This window comes from Pseudochaenichthys georgianus, chromosome 10 (assembly GCF_902827115.2).
Source record: "Pseudochaenichthys georgianus chromosome 10, fPseGeo1.2, whole genome shotgun sequence".
Taxonomy (NCBI): domain Eukaryota; kingdom Metazoa; phylum Chordata; class Actinopteri; order Perciformes; family Channichthyidae; genus Pseudochaenichthys; species Pseudochaenichthys georgianus.
The window spans coordinates 33454589-33471423 of record NC_047512.1 but is presented as its reverse complement, the minus strand read 5'-3'; the positions used below and the strand labels follow the sequence as shown (position 1 = coordinate 33471423).

The window sequence follows — 16835 nt, the reverse complement described above, 5'->3', positions numbered from 1 at the left end:
CTGGAGTTGGTGTTGACGGAGGATTTGTCCAATTTATTTTATTTATCTGATGAGTGTGTAGGTTGATTCATTGCATGACATTTGTGAGAAGCGACTTACATACATTACATTCTGGGTAAGTGTCTGGCACAGGGACGACATGCTGCCTGCAGTGGGACTCGAACCTACTACCCACTGCGCCACATTCTCAGATTCCTTTACAAAAAGGCAGATGAGTGGATACTTCCTGTACTGCGTGCACTGTCTGCACATTTCTCTGTGACCACTTCCAGGTGATATTGTTCCATATGTCGACAATGAGATTCTCGTGTCAGCCTGACCTTTCCGACCCGCTGTAGATTCAGCCTATTGGCAGAAGTACTGTTCACCTCTGCACACAGAAAATAACTCATCAAAACTGTTAGTGTGGAGCTCTATTCAGACTCTTCCTTGCTCTCCCACGTTACTTCATCTTTGTTGTCTGAAAGCATCTGCTGCTAATGAGTTTAACCCGCGCTGCATTATGGGATGTGGTTCAGCCTTTCAGAGCTGCACCGTGTGCACTCCCTAAGTGCGCCTTTAAGAGAGCAACCTGAGAATAACAAATGAGAGGCTCCTTTGAAAGCTGACAGCGGGGGGGTGGGGGGGGGCTGTAGTTGGAGAGAGCGTTTTAAGTGAAGGACTCTCATCCATCCTGCTGAAGTGTCCTCAAGCAAGCTGCTGATCTGTGGCTGTGACCTCTGACCCCCCCGGGGAGAAAGGACAAGACGTGTTTCCAGCGCAGATCAATGGAGGATAAAGGTGGTGCTGCTGCGTGTGATGCACCTGTCAGCGCCGAGTCATGCTGACCGATTAAAGACACGCTGAGGAGTCTCATTCAGTCACTGAGGCCAGCGGCACACGGCTGACCCCTGCAGCACTTCCTGAAGCACCTGATCAGTAACCCACGGACGCCTGTATCCCTCCTCAGAGTCAGATGGAGCTGACTGGAGCTCATGTTGCCTAGGGGACTTCAGCAGGGCGGATGCTGGCGATCTGAAGACATGTTGGAAAGCTCCTTTAAATCACTTTGACCCTATTATTGTAATGGAAGGAACCTTTAATATAGACTGGTGCAGGAAGGAATTGATAAACCAAGACATTAGTTATCATTGTTCCGGTTCCCTCGTCTCGAAGCCAATGTTTTCTTAATGTGTTTTACGTTTCATTTCTACAACAAAGAATACATCAGTAAACACTGAAGCTTCGGTGTCTTAAAAACAGCGGTTGCTAACAAGCGGCTACATGACAGAAAAAGGCATATAAGAGAATTGCTCGTGTTTACCAAAGACACTGTGAAGTGCTCTAAATACAGCGCTGCAGGGATTATTCCTAAAACCTAGGAATGAGTGAGCATTTTATCATTTATGTCCGTCTCAAATTATTTGTTATTATTCAATTTGTTTTTGGTCAGACGCTTGAAATATGATCTGCATCCAACACAGGCTGAATAAAATAACACGTATTGTTCTAAGACATCAAATACGTCAATAAATACTCAACTCGTGAATTTCCCCAGATGTTAGGCGGATGCTAACAAGTGGCTGAAGAAGACGACGTCAAACTTAAATATTTGATGGATGGATAGAAAAGTGACTATAAGTGAAACAAATAAACACCTCAGTTTAAACATGTCCTGAAAGGTTGTAGAATGAAAGTGTATGACTTCTTTCGTAGGTTCTTTTAAAGCATGGCAGTAATGATATGTCTAATAGTCCTTGAGTTAGTACATAACGGAAGGCTGGTGCTGGGAGAAGTCGCTTTACATAAAGAAGTATGAATGAGCTAAAACCTGTTAGCTTTCGGTGTGTAAGCTGTGTCGGTGAGATGCGTGACGTCAGGTCTGCGGCTAACACAAGCTGAAGCGATTCTCTTTTGCTGTGATATTGTTGTAATTTATGTTCATAAAGACCCTTGAATGATTTGAACCTTGCTTCTCTAATGAAAATGACCCTTGCGTGTGCATGTATTCTCTGTGAGGAGAGACGTGAAGTGTGTCTGCGGCTGGCGTCTGACAATCAGAGGCGTAACGAGCGTCTGTGTGCAGGTACGCCATGAGGCTCAAGAACTTCGCCAGCCACTCAGCCACCGTCGCTGAGAAGAAGCTCGCCGTGTTGTGGTGAGATTCTCTTGTTATGCTTCTGGTTGATTGATTTCTTTATTTTCATGCCATGCACACAAATGGTCTAACTCTTATGGCTTTACAAAATGTATACAGTGTTAGCGGTCAAACAATTCATCACAAATGTAAAGGTATTGTTATTGTTCCTGACCGTCTCGATGCTTCCAAACATTCAAAATACTGATTCCTTTATTTAGCTTTAGTGTAAAAGGAATGAAATGTAAATGTGTAATACCTCGTACAGGAGCACATCATTTCTCTTACACTTATTTGTGTTAAGTTCAAAACCACAAATGTATTAATATGAATATGGACTGGTGCTATATCCAAATCGCAGTAAGCTTAATATTTGGTAAAGGCCAAATATGTACAAATATAAATACAAACAACGTTTTATAGTGCTTCAGGCCTCCAAGCAGTAATACACAGACTTTAATTGTTTGTCACACTATTATCATTTTAATATATATTTATATCAGTGATAATGTTAATATCGTATCTAAAACAATTCAAATATTGCAATCAGATCATATATATCTATGATCAAATAAACATAAGCAGCATTTAATACAGATCAGTAGTAGAAAGTAAATGAATAGACCAACTTATTAATTATACAAATGAAATAAGAATGTTATTGTGTTTGAGCTCAAACCTGTGTCTTATGAGGGATCTTAAAGCCTGCGTGCTCCTCCTGCGTGGATCCTAGAGACATTGATCTCTTTGTATATTCTCCACATCTATTACTGTCTATTTACACATCTATTAAGTGCTTCTTAATCCGTGCAGACTTGCGAGGGCGCGTTTGAAGTCCGGCTGCGTTGTGTGTGGACGACGTGAAGATAAAACAGAAGGGCTTTAAAGAGAGTTTGTACAGTGGCTTCATCTGCCTTCTCTAATGGTTTTGTTTCCATAGTAACCGCTGTCTGTCTCTGCTGTATCTGAGGATGTTCCATCTGAAGAAAGACCACGCTGTCAAGTACTCACGGTCGCTCATGGAGTACTTCAAGGTAAAACCCACACACACACACACACACACACACACACACACACACACACACACACACACACACACACACACACACACTCATTCTCTCCCTGTGTGGATAAAAAAGCCAATTACAATCCCTCAAATGCATTTCATATTCATTTCCATGGTGCCTGTGCATTAATTTTGCATGGCGTTATTAGAATCCGCTCTTTCTCTTTGATATTAATGTATTAATTAGCTCCATCAATCACCGCGGCGGATTGTTAGGGTTTAATGTGCTTGTTTTGATTAATTATGTTTAGTGGAATTAATTACTGAGGATGTCATTATCGCAGCGCCGCATTTGCATTGATGGGATTGGATTCCCAGGAAGGCCCTGACTGGGGGGTTTAGTGTGTGTGTGTGTGTGTGTGTGTGTGTGTGTGTGTGTGTGTGTGTGTGTGTGTGTGTGTGTGTGTGTGTGTGTGTGTGTGTGTGTGTGTGTGTGTGTGTGTGTGTGTGTGTGTGTGTGTGTGTGTGTGTGTGTGTGTGTGTGTGTGTGTGTGTGTGTGTGTGTGTGTGTGTGTGTGTGTGTGTGTGTGTGTGTTACAGTGGTGTATTACTTTTATCCACATGACACGTTCGTGTGGATTTGAAGTTCTCGTCACTGATTATGATTAGCATCACGTTTCGTGTTCAGACGTGACACACACTGAACGGGGGAATTGATGCCTCTGTGGGATTCTGCCCGTGTTATTTTAACGTTAATATTTTAGACTTTGAGTTGTTAGCTTTGGTCTGCAGTGATCTGTTTTATGACTGATTGAATACAGGATTAAAGGGTACTAATGGGAAAGATTGGCAATCGATTGTAATGACTATTGTTCAACTGATGTTCGGAAAATAAATGCTATTTAAAGAATGTTATAGTTGAATTGCGTCTCTCCTTTTCAACGTCAAATAAAGACACTTTCTTGCCCTAAACAAACATATTGAACAAAGTGAATTCAGTTGAGCTTTTGTTCTATAGTCACAGCTTTTCCTCAATGAATAATATTTACTGAAATCCTACATTTTTACTTGATTATGATTATTATTGTATTGTAGATGCAGTTTGTCTGAAACATTCTAGTAGTCATAACAACGTATAGCCGCTATTGAATGGGCTGAAACCATTCCAAATGGGGGGTAACATGTATCTATTGAGCTTCACAGGTGCTGTTTCTCTGAGACGGTCTAGTTGTTTTACCATTTCCAGTTGTTTAGCTCTTCAGGCTCTCGTTTGTCTTTTAGTTTGTCTTGTCCCTGTCCTGTGTACTCAGGCAGACGGTGTGATCTATACAAACATGCTTTTAAAAACGTGTCTTTCTGTGACCCAGAATTCAGCCAAGACTTCTCACCAAGCACCCTCTCCCTGGAGGACTAATGGCAAGTAAGTATACACACACACACACACACACACACACACACACACACACACACACACACACACACACTCACAGAGACACAGACACACACAGTCCCCCCCCCCCTCCCCACTTTCATTCACACAGATAATTGAGAATTTATAATTCACCAGAGCTCTGATGCTAAATATCATGGCGCCTCCTGACAGCCACTCGCTCAAACCAACCTCTGAGGAAGCAAACAGAGGGATTGATTTGTTGGAGTTGTAAGGAAGAGGAGGCTGGAGGGGCCGCTGAGCGCCGGGCGAGGAGGAGGGGGATAGATGGAGGAGGAGGAGAGGGGTGGAGGAGCAGTGGATGTGAAGCTAATGAGTTTAGACAGCTCTGACGCTGCACAACAGCAGGACTGAGCTCTGTGTGTGTGTGTGTGTGTGTGTGTGTGTGTGTGTGTGTGTGTGTGTGTGTGTGTGTGTGTGTGTGTGTGTGTGTGTGTGTGTGTGTGTGTGTGTGTGTGTGTGTGTGTGTGTGTGTGTGTGTGTGTGTGTGTGTGTGTGTGTGTGTGTGTGTGTGTGTGTGTGTGTGTGTGTGTGTGTCGTTGGGTCAGCGAGGGTCAAGGCCACCTCACAGACCCTCCATCAGGCCACAGGAGCCACACAGGCAGCTGAGGGAGCCTCTGCGCCGGCATGATGTCCTCAAGGAGGAGATAGAACACATCCTCTCACATGCAACACTTTCTATAGCCTTATTGGATACAACTATTACCAAATTCTTGTATTTGATATAGTTCCTCGCAAGGTCAAGACAAAAGACACTTTAAAAATGTGGCAGCTTTCCAACATACTTCATGTGCAGCAAATAGGGTTGTACAATTACTGCTTACCTATATGTGCATACAAAGAGATTAGTGACCACACGTACATCTAACCGCAGGGGGTGATTGGCAAAGGTTATTTTTACACTTAATAAAAAACAAAATGAACAGGCTAGGACCTTTTTATTCTATCGTTCAATGTGTGTTAGTTGAATGTTAAGATAATTGAACTCAGTGTGACCAGGCGCTGAGTATCTGTTCTACACTTTGGACTTTTAAAGCTAAAGACAACCAGAACTTTGTTTACAACATGTCTGTATTTTGTTTAACAGTAAGCTAACTAATGACGAGAAGTATTCTTATAATGGAAATTATTTGATTATAAACATAACAATCTCTATTTTAATGTGGGGGCTCAGGCAACATTTAACTTTGATAAATGTTGAGCTTTTGGAGAAATGTTGAACCCTGTCACTTTTTACCCAGTCATCACATCACGATAGAGATGCAGAAGAACAACAGAGATGGTTCCTTCCACAGATATTCCTCAAGTTGTTTTTTTGTTTGATATGAAAGACTCAAAGGGTAATATAGCTCAGGCAGTAGAGCCTGAGTACCCCCCTCTCACCACTGTCATTCCAGAGAGAGAGACGGACGGACAGACGCAAGTGTTAAGGGGTGATTTAGATCCGTTAAAGGTTCCATGTCATGGCCATTTCTCCCGGTCATGATTCCATGGCTGAGGTCGACTAGAATAGATTTACATTGTTCAATGTTCCAAACTCACATTGGTTTCTCAAACAGCATCAGCATAGTACGTGAATTCACTCCCTGTTCTAAACGGCTTGTTGGAGCTCCTGCCCCCCCCCGTGTGAGCCCACTGTGCTCTGATTGGTCAGCTCGCCCACTCTGTTCTGATGAGTCCACCACTGTTACGGCCCCTACACACGGCGGCGTGCGTTCCCGCTTGGCGGTGGGCGTGTCTTGAGCTTGGGGAGTCAACGCGAGCAGCCCGACCAACAACCAATCACATGAATGTCCCGCCCCGGACAAACAAAGCAAAGCATTCACGTTACATCCATGCTGGCTAAACATACTGTCTATGCTTGCTAGCTGTCCATTCAAACGAAGTGCACTGGATATAAACTCCCCAAACAGGCGAAACCCTACCAGTTTCTCCCACTGTCTCTGCCACCTCCCCCCATGCCTGGCTCCTCCGGTTTGTGTCCCTGTATGTTCCCTACCGCCACAATAATGTGCTCCTCCATTTGTTGACATATGGGAAATAACTGCGGTCTGGCTCTCCCAACATACACCCGGTTTGATTGGCTAGTCCGCTAGTGCTTGTACTGTCAGATTTACATACGAGGGATTTGATTGGATGACGCCTCCGTCGAGGCGGCAAAAGTAGAACATTGCTCTACTTTTGCAGCGAGCACCGTGAGAGAAGCTACGCTTTGCTCCCACAATGCAGTTCGGCGAATCGTGACGTCACCCCATTCAAAGTGAATGGGCAGAACCGTTGAAGCGGCAACGCACGCCGCCGTGTGTAGGGGCCGTTACAGCGGGACATCAATGTGTTACAATGGCGTTAGCAACCAGAACATGATGACAGGTAGATAAGACAAATAGATAAGCATGCTGCGTGGGGTCTGGGTGCCGTGTTGGCGGGACGTTGCGGGGCTCGCTGCTGCGGACAGTGTGAGCTGTATTACTGGTGTCGTTTCCTGGTTGCTGCGTGGGGTCTGCGAGACAGCGAGACATCGCAGAACTCAGCCTGAGCACACACACACACTCACAGCCAGGCTGTTCGCCACACAGTTCGCCACACACTCACAGCCTGAGAAAAGACAAGGCTGAGTGAGTGTGTCTCCGCGATCCCAACGTGTCTATTACCAACGTTCAGGGAGCTCTATGCAAGTCAATGGGACTAAAGGTCCCCCCCACTGCGTTTGATAGTGACGCCAAGGCATCCTGGCGTGAGGAGCTCCACGGAGTGGAAAAAGACAAATGTCCAACGAGGCGTTCTGGGGCAGCAGAGACAGGTCTTTTCTGTGTTAGAGTTAGGGTGCACTTTGAGGGTTAGTGACTGCAGACCGCTCACATGCAGAACAAGCTACACAACACACAAGGGGACGGGTGATAACCAGCATGACATGGGACCCTTGAGCTCATTGTCTTTGTTCAGTCTCAGCGCTCTCATAAACATTGTTTCAAGTCGCAGCCGTAGAACAGCTTATAAAGCCCACTGTACACGTACTGCCCAGCATGCAACAGTGGAGAAATGTAGTCACTCATATTTAACTAACAATGGCTACAAACATGAGTCTAAAGGAAGGCTAATGTTTCTCTCTGCCGGCTAGATGTTTAGGTGATAATGTGTCAGGGCAGAGAACCACTCTTTCCACTACTCCCCCACGGAAACCAATAAATGCAGCTTTAACACCACATTCTTATTAAAAGTGCTACTTCCTGCCATAAATATGGTTCTTCTTATCCCTTTGGCATCTTTCACTTTCCATATTCCTCTTCCCTGAGGAGGATTATTGTTACATCACCTTTTACTTTCTTACCCTTATCTACTCAAAAAAAAAAAAGGCTTGTTTTGTGCCTTAGACTGCAGTCATATCTTTAAAAATAGAATACTAATAAAGACCGTATTCACATCCCTGACGCCAGTGAGTCTGATATGTAACAACTGAGTGCACACTTTGCTCTCTGTATGTTATCAGGTATCTCAAAAGGCCCTCCAGCTCACAGGCGCTCCCTGTTCAATTCTCCTGGTGTAACTGGGATTAATGCCTCTCTGTATGTTCCAGGGTGAATGGGACTCCCTCTCCCCTCTCTCTCAGCCCCTCCCCAGCCAGCAGCGTAGGTGGAGGGTCTGGAGGGGCCCCGGGCTCCTCAGGAAGTGTGGCTATTCCCCAACGGATCCACCACATGGCTGCCAGTCACGTTAACATCACCAACAACATCCTGCGGAGCTACGAACACTGGGAGACAGCAGACCGGCTGGCCTCTGACAGCCAAGGTAGGACAAATGCTTCTTTTACAGTCACTGTACTTAACTGAGGTCTATTCTGCAGTGAAACTCACCCTACAGCCGGCATTAAAGCTTTTATACACTGGATATTTGACAGGGGATTCATATCACAGTAAATATGAAAAGGGGCATTTGGCTCTTTAAAAGTGTGTGTACAATCCGTCATGATAGACAGAACTGTTACTAATGAACACTGTCAAATAAATCATTCTGAAGGCAGGAAGATTGCTTATTTATGGAAGCGTTTTCCTTATATTTATAAGTAGTAGTCTTTGCTTTTGCACCTTTAAAGGGTCCTTGAATCCTTCCCTCCTCTTCAGAAGATGCTTGACCTTGATCCCTCTGGTGTGAGAAGTTATCCTGAATTATTTCCCTTGACCTGTTTACCCAAAGAAAATAAACACAGTTTCCAGATGAATGTGTAAGAGTGCAGGGTGAGCAGGTGGGCACGCTCTCAATAGCGGGGGGGTTTGGTTGAGCTGGGCTGTCGACACTGAGTGGGCTAAAGACTGTTCCAGTGCCAAAGAACCAGCTCTCCTCTCTACCTGCACCCACACACTCACCACTTATATTCAACGGGACCAGCTTGCATCATCGGCTCGAGGCGGCCTATTATTCCAAATCCCCAAACTTTAAATCTATAGTTTAATTCGGTCCTTCAGGAAAACCTAAATTAATAATGATTAACCAAGTGTTTGAACGTTTGTTGTAAGTTTAATGCATTGTTTGAGGTTTGTTTTATTGGTGGCCGAGGCAGCACGATAGATTGAAATGTTGTCAGCATGATAGTTAGCTTCACGTTGTAGAGGAGGATGATTGTGTGCTGTTGATTGGTCCAGTGATTGCAAAATGCTATTCTGCTTGACATGTTGTTAGCTAATGGACGCCCTGTTGTTCAGGGTGTTCATGTGGCACATCATTCCAAAACGCTAAAGTCTTCTTGGACTAAAAGCCAATTTATCCCAAGCCCATAACTACGAAAAGGGGTGAAAAGGAAAATAAGGAAATGACCCGTCATACTCTGCTTCTGATTGGCTGGTACTCAATTATTTTCATGGTTGAGTTTAGTCATGAGGAGATGACGGTAATAGTTTAAAATAGGCCAATCAGAGACAGAGTCAGGCTGGTCATGTGTTCATCATAGTAGGACAAACAGCAGCAGGGAACGTCTGATGACATCATTCTGCATTATAATGTGTTATTAATTCTGTTTTGGCATGTACTGTCGGACAAGTGGGCTGTAAAGTCCAACAGGTCATTTGTTGGACTATCGAGGATGATAGGCCGTCGGGACAATGGCAAAAAATCCATCAGCTAATTGTATCTAAGCGAACAACAACCCGATGATAACATCAACCAAACAACAACGAATCTCGGCTACCACTTTAGGCTAAGCTAAATGCATGCTATGCTAATAGCATATCAAGCTAACCATCATGCTGGCTGAGTCATTAAGTAAACCAAAACACTGTGTTAAGATAACTAGCATTTTAACAATATAAATGAGTTTAATGTTGCCTGAGCCACCACATCAAGCTAGAGATTACTAAATGTATTTAGGTTTTTCATTATAAAAATACTTTTACTTCTCATTTGTTGGCATTGTGTTGAACAAAATACAGACGTGTCATTAGCTTTGAATAAATGACTGACCTAACTTTAAGCTCAAATACCCTGACGACGAAAGAAACACCCAACTGTAGAGTTTCATTTCAGCCTCTCTCTCTCTCTCTCTCTCTCTCTCTCTCTCTCTCTCTTTCTCTCTCTCTCTCTCTCTCTCTCTCTCTCTCTCTCTCTCTCTCTCTCTCTCTCTCTCTCTCTCTCTCTCTCTCTCTCCTGTAGAGTTCTTCCAGGAGCTGGACTCTGCGATGGAGCCGCTGAGTCAGCAGAGCAGCATGACGGAGCTGGTCCGATACATCCGGCAGGGGCTCCACTGGCTCCGTTCAGAGGCCCACCTGCTGTAAGAACTGGACCCCAGCCAACATGTAAAAAAGAAAAGAAAAAAGAGCGAAACGGGCCTCTGGGCTAGAACTGGGATAACAAGTGAGATGAGAGTCATGACGATGCTTCAGTTCCCACGGGGATCCCTCAAATGACCCGGTACCACCCACAGTAATGTACCAGCATACACTGGGTGGATTAATTGGGCTGAAATTCACCTGCAATTAGAGACTGAACAGTAATTAAGTTTGGGAATTTGGACTGTGAATCACAGTGCACAAATTAGCACATTAAACATTTGGCTGATTCTGCTTTTTAGAGCAACTGCGTATCAGTGCAGGAAGCCTAACGCACTAAAGGGACAATACAGGCCCCTGACTAGAAATAAAAAGCACAGAGGCAAGGTAAAAAAATAAATGTTTTATAAAAGATGAGAATCTGGAGTCTGGAGAAGAGGAAGGAGCTGAACAGAGGCTCACCTGCTCCATCAGCGGCCCAGAAACGCCTCAGTTGTTGATACTAGAATTAAAAGCCTCGGGCTGATATCGATCCAAGTGGAGTACCGGTCCAATCCATCAGATAAGGAATGCACTGGAGAAGGAAAAGAGGCTCAGCTACATCTACTGGAGTTGAATTGATGGAGGCTGAAGTAGTTCTGTTTCAGTCAGAAGTTAGAATCTTCCGCTGAGAAATAAACTAAAAACACAGTATCTGGTCACAAAGATACATTTTTGAAGTTATACTACTTGAGATTTTCATCCAATCAAACTACATTTTTAGTGGTGTTTATGGCTGGAAACAATGAATGTATTTACTTTAATAAGATGCCTTTTATTATAAAGTATATCTTGCGGGGTTTTTTTGCGAATTCAAATGGCGTAAACATGCGTTGGGGAATCACAGGAAACTATTTGCGAAAGACCAAAGAAGGGCCACTTTTGACTGGCATTTCAAAGAGAAAGCATATTTGCATAATTACAGATATTTAGCTACAGTAATACATAAGCTAAATACAGAAACACTCTTGCTTTTTTTATTCTCATGTATTTCTGACAGAGCAAGTAAATATCCCTTAAGAAACGGCACTTAACTCAGTAAACACTAATTAGCTTAATGCTCATAATTTCTCGTATGGTTTAACATTGTGTTAAAAGTTGGAAACATAAGCACTTTTGCAAGTTACGACATCAGTTGTAAACGATGGATTGTTTCTGTGAACCGCCGTCAACAAAAATGTAGCGATCGCAAGGAAATTCCTTTCGTAAAGGATTATCAGTGTATGCTAAACTAAAGGAGATTATTAGGGAAGCTCCTTTCCTATCATCTAGACCAGCGGTTTTCAAAGTGTGAGGCGCGCCTCCCTGGGGGGGGCGCCAGAGAGCTTCAGGGGAGGCTCAGCGTGAGAAAAAAATTACGAGAAAAAGACGAGTAAAGTGTCACTTGCACACTATGGCTGTCTGTGGAGACCTCGCCAAAAAGGCTGTAAAAGTGCTCATTCCCTTCACCTCCACCCAGGGTCTGACTGGCCATCATGTTCTGGAGAATCACAGAACGCCCGGTCGTCAGCGGGCCGTTGACGGCCGGCTCGGCTCGCTGACGGCCGGCACCACCCTTTATTTTTTATGTTTTTAAACATAAAAGTTGCGCTGACAGGCGACAGAGGTCCGTTCAGCGGGTTTGTTTCAATAAGAGCTCTAAGATCTCAGATGAACCAAACAATCATGAATCTGACATTAAGCTACATATAGCTACACTGAGGATTGTTCAACAGCAGAATAGAATATACTCGTCCCACTATTGATGTTTTACTTCCATCAAATAAAAGCATCTGTCGGGTTCTTCTCTCACTGGTTATGGAAATGTGTAAAACCCAATCAGTTCTACTTCCCAGAGTGGCCCACCCACTAAGGTGTCAAACACTTACGGGGGGATTGAACTACAAGATTTCTAACCAAGACGCCGCCCACCTGTCACACTTTTCTGCTCTGATGACAAAACATGTTTTAATGGGACCTTGTAGTCCATTCCCAACTTATGTCGTGTTGTGTTGTTAGTGTGTAAATGTGTACAGCTGATTGTCTATTTAAACCATTATTATGACTGGTACTGATGTATGTGTAACATAATGTACAGACTCCTGAGAACAGTGTTCTTTTTATTTTTAGTGTCCTGTGGATGATTACATGTGAATGAATGAAGAAGGGAAACAAGAAGATAGAGTATCTATATATATGTGTGTGTGAGGGAGAATGTGTGTCTGTATGTGTCCATGCACAGGCTATGGCTGCATTTACAAAGCACCCAACATAACCAGATGTGTAACCCTTTGTTGCACATAAAAACAAAAAGAGAGCCTCGTTTGTTTGTGTTAGCAAGATACAAATCTGGATTATCATGGTTTCTGTAAATGCAGCACATGGAGCATGAGTTTTTAAGTTTTGGATCATTTGACCATCGCTGAATGTGTATGGAAGACAATGCAGATGTGAAAAGTAATTTTTCACTTTGTCAAAAAAAAGAAACTCAAGTGCCTCTATTTGTGTCCTGGTGGGAATTGCTCTATTTATTTAAGAACAAAGAATTAATCTAAATGATTTTCCATACCATATTGGTATAAATATGAGATTGTTTTTCGTAAAATAAAATGTTTCCACAAGCTTTTTACTGGCGTTTATGACGACACCAGGGTTTGGCTTTAAGAAAAATGTGTGATTTAACGTGTTACATTTGCATTCGTTGCTGGAGGTTTTTTTCTCAAAGATTTGAGCAAGTATATGGGTTTGTCTGAAATGCCTGAAAAATGTAAACCATCGCATGCAATAAACGATAGCTTCAGACCAAGAACTACTTGTGTCCATTTGGAAAAAGGAAAAAAAAAACAGTCAATGTATTTCTTGTGGCATAGTCACTTACAGTGTGAATGTTCTACATCACATGGAAACACAGAGCCGCTTTAAGATGCACAACGCTAAAGCTAACGGTATGCTGGAGGGAATAACAATCAAGAACATCGAGTCCCTTAACAGGAAAAGTTTGATATTTTTAGGAACTACGCTTCTTTCAAAAAGGTAGGGAGAAGATAGATACCACTCACATGTCTGCTTGCTAAATATGAAACCTAAAGCTAGCAGCTAACTAGCTTAGCATAAAGACTGGAACAAAGGGGACACGGCTAGCTTGGTTTTGTCCAATGATAACAAAATCTACTTATAATAGTAGCACTTCTAAGCTCGCTTATAACACCTCATATCTAGTTTGTTCTAGAACTGGATGATATATACAGATTTGGAATAATTAGAACGTTTATTTTTGTACGATTTGTCTACATTTTTAAAAGATCAAGTTATTGCAATGTGCCAAAAATACGGTTTTTATATGCATTGAATGTGTGAGTAATTCTGCATATAGAAACATTTGCTTTTTCTTTGTTCTTACTGAACACATAAATCGTCCCAAAACGTACAAATTATTTTAATTTTGGGGCATCTTTGTGGTTAGCTAGGCTAACTACCTGCTGATCCACATGTAGCTTCATATTTAGCAAACAGACATTCGAGTGGTTACTCTACTCTTAGCGCTAAAAGTGATGAAGCGTATTTCCCAAAACTCCCGAACCTTTTCCTTTAAAATTGACTCATGGTTCTTCATCTGAAAGCCTGAAACTCCGTTCCCTGTTGTTTAACTAAATGCCTTTTATAAAATGATTTGAGGTCATGAAGCCAAATCAGCAGTGTCCCAATAAGCCAATGAACTTCTACAACAGCCAACCAATAAATCCCACAAAGAGCCTGACCTCAGTCACTGATCCACAGTGTTGCTCAGTCCAATTCAATGATGTTCGATGTTGTTTTATTTTATGGTGAAACAGTGATGTTGCTATATGGTTCTTGTTCATCTCACACAATGGTCCTTATTTGAATAAAACGCAGCGGTACAATATACTTATACAATAATATGCTGTAAAATGTCAAAAACATTGCATTGATGACATCATGGGTTTCATCCCACTATGCTACATGTCAAATGATAATTGTGGACTTTATGCAATGTCAGTATGTCGCTATAATCTGAGACACTCAGCATGGCCTTTTATTCTGCTGACATCTTATTTAATATCTCATTAGCTCCTGTTACATTACCACAGTTGTCAAGTTGTTTATCAGAAGCAGCAGTGACAGAATCAACTTAGCTGTTGGTGTGATTACAATAGAGCGCTGAACAGAATGATTTATTTTTTGACAACAGATGGGTACAAGCTGATAAAACATTGATAATCGCTCCAGTAGTGATGAGTGTCTCTAATATGTGTTTGCATTTCAGAAAATCACAGATACACTCTGATTGCTTAGAAACTGCTCCATACAGTAACTGAACTCGCAGTATTTATAAGGAACACAGGAGGATAAGGATTGTTTTTCTTCTCAAACTCCTGTAATCTACCAGAGAGCTGCTTTTTTATTGTTTTATTTTTCCATTTGATACGTTATAGTCATGACGTATCAAATGTCATGACTATAACATTTGATATAAAAGGCCAAAAGGCTATCTTTTGGCCTTTTATATGGTTCTTTTTATAATGAAGTTGTTCTATGTTATGATCAGAAGTTGTGATGCAGTTCCATTGTTTTTAAATATTTAATGTCTCTAAAATATGGATTAAAATACTCAAGTATTTAAAATATAAATCTCTGTATTTATCCAAAAACAAATCATATGTTGGGGTCACAGGAGGAAGACAATAATACGACAATAGGCTAACATGCTAATCATGTTTAGGCCCTTTTGAGTTTAAGTTTGAGTTTAAGTTAAATCAACGTCAATGTCATGGAGAATTCTTAAATTAGAAAAAAAGTATTCTTATACACATTATTTCAGATAGTTGAGAAATAAAATCAATACCACTATCATGTCTATGTGTTATGTGCAGACCCAAAACCAGGAAGCGATTAGCTTAGCATAAAGACTGGAAACAGGGAAACCGCTATGTCGAAAGTTAAATAAATATGTGTAGCACCTCTAAAGCGAACTAATGTTTGTTTAATTAATTTACTAAATAAGACTACATTTGAGAAGTCAGACACTAACTCTCAGTAAATTACAGAACAGGCTAGCTGTGTCCTCTGCTTCCACTCTTTAGGCTAAGCTAAGCTAATCAGCTGCTAGCTCCAGCTCAGCTAGGTATCACCCATTGGTGTATAAATAAAACTACACGTAAGTAATTTTGCGTTTTGCATAGAATTTTTATGTCGCTGTAATATTAGACAGCGACATAAAAATCTATCAAACATCTAACCAAGTAGTTTTGAGTAGCTGTTGAATTCCCAACTTTACCACGTTTAAAACTGCAACTATGCGGCTGTATGAGGCAATTTGACATTAGATGACATGTAAAGCCTAAACTGCGTCGACATGGTGGGAAATGTCGTGGTGTTCTATTACCACGCCTTACAAAGGGGTTACGTAGCTTCATATTAAGCGTCCAGTCATGACCGTGGTATCAAACTTCTCTAATTATCAGAATATCCAAGTTGCAGCCATGTTTACTTCTGCTAAGGATTGCTTAGATGGTATTCAGAACGGCCCAGGCCCATGTCAGTGAACTCAACATCTCTTTGGAGTTTTATTCAGACTAATCTTCAAATGTGCAAAATGTAGCTGTTTCTAAACCAAGCACTTCCCCTCCCTCAGAGGTTGGGGCATGTATTTCTCCAAACAAATGGAAGCCTTAATCATAAACCTAAACTAATGTACTTTGCTTATTGAAAGTATACAACAGAATCAAAATTAATGTGGCATTTTTTTTATTTTAAAATGCCACATGGCAAGTGTTGGGCATCCCAATTTTTAAATGTGTGTGTTTAAAGTCAAACTACAACGTTGTTCATGTTTCTACAGAACAGCACCTGAGAACACATCCATCCAACATGAATCACATTGTATTTTAAATGTTTTGCACAACTTCAGCTGTTTTCTTTGGTTTAATCTGTGCTATCTTTTGGCCTTTTATATGGTTCTTTTTATAATGAAGTTGTTCTATGTTATGATCAGAAGTTGTGATGCAGTTCCATTGTTTTTAAATATTTAATGTCTCTAAAATATGGATTAAAATCTGTTTGAACCAGTAGTCCTGCTGCTCTCGTGGTATTATTGATGTCGTGTCAAGTTTTAGTTATTTTTCTTGAATCAGGTTCTCTTTTAAACACATATACAGAACAGGTTTTCTATTTGTGAATGTAGATATTTCCTAAATTCACCAAAAAGCTAGATGTAGAAATGCCTTATTTTCATATTTAAACATTTCAGGGAAAAAAGGATGTTACGCTTTCCAAAGTTTCCTGAGGATATCTTTTAGGTAAAATCTTTAACCGATTCATCTGCAGTTACTTGTAAGATGTATGGAATTATGAACATATCTTTAAAGTATGTTTCTCATTCTCTGAGCCAGAAATCTCCTATTTTGTTGCACTAACCTACAACAAACTCCGCCCTCTACTGGACTCTGGGTAGAGGGCTCCGCCTGTGCT

At 41.7% G+C, this 16835-nt stretch overlaps 1 protein-coding gene across 1 annotated transcript; it reads left to right on the top strand.

Annotated features, from left to right (window-relative positions):
- Positions 1 to 2068: 2068 nt before the first annotated feature.
- Positions 2069 to 16435, top strand: LOC117454404 (AF4/FMR2 family member 2-like). The gene is made up of 5 exons (XM_034093629.2): positions 2069 to 2137; positions 3057 to 3150; positions 4490 to 4542; positions 8147 to 8358; positions 10213 to 16435. Exons 1-5 carry the CDS (start codon positions 2073 to 2075, stop codon positions 10332 to 10334), a joined length of 546 nt encoding a protein of 181 aa, XP_033949520.1. The 5' UTR covers positions 2069 to 2072; the 3' UTR covers positions 10335 to 16435.
- The last annotated feature ends 400 nt before the right edge of the window (positions 16436 to 16835 follow it).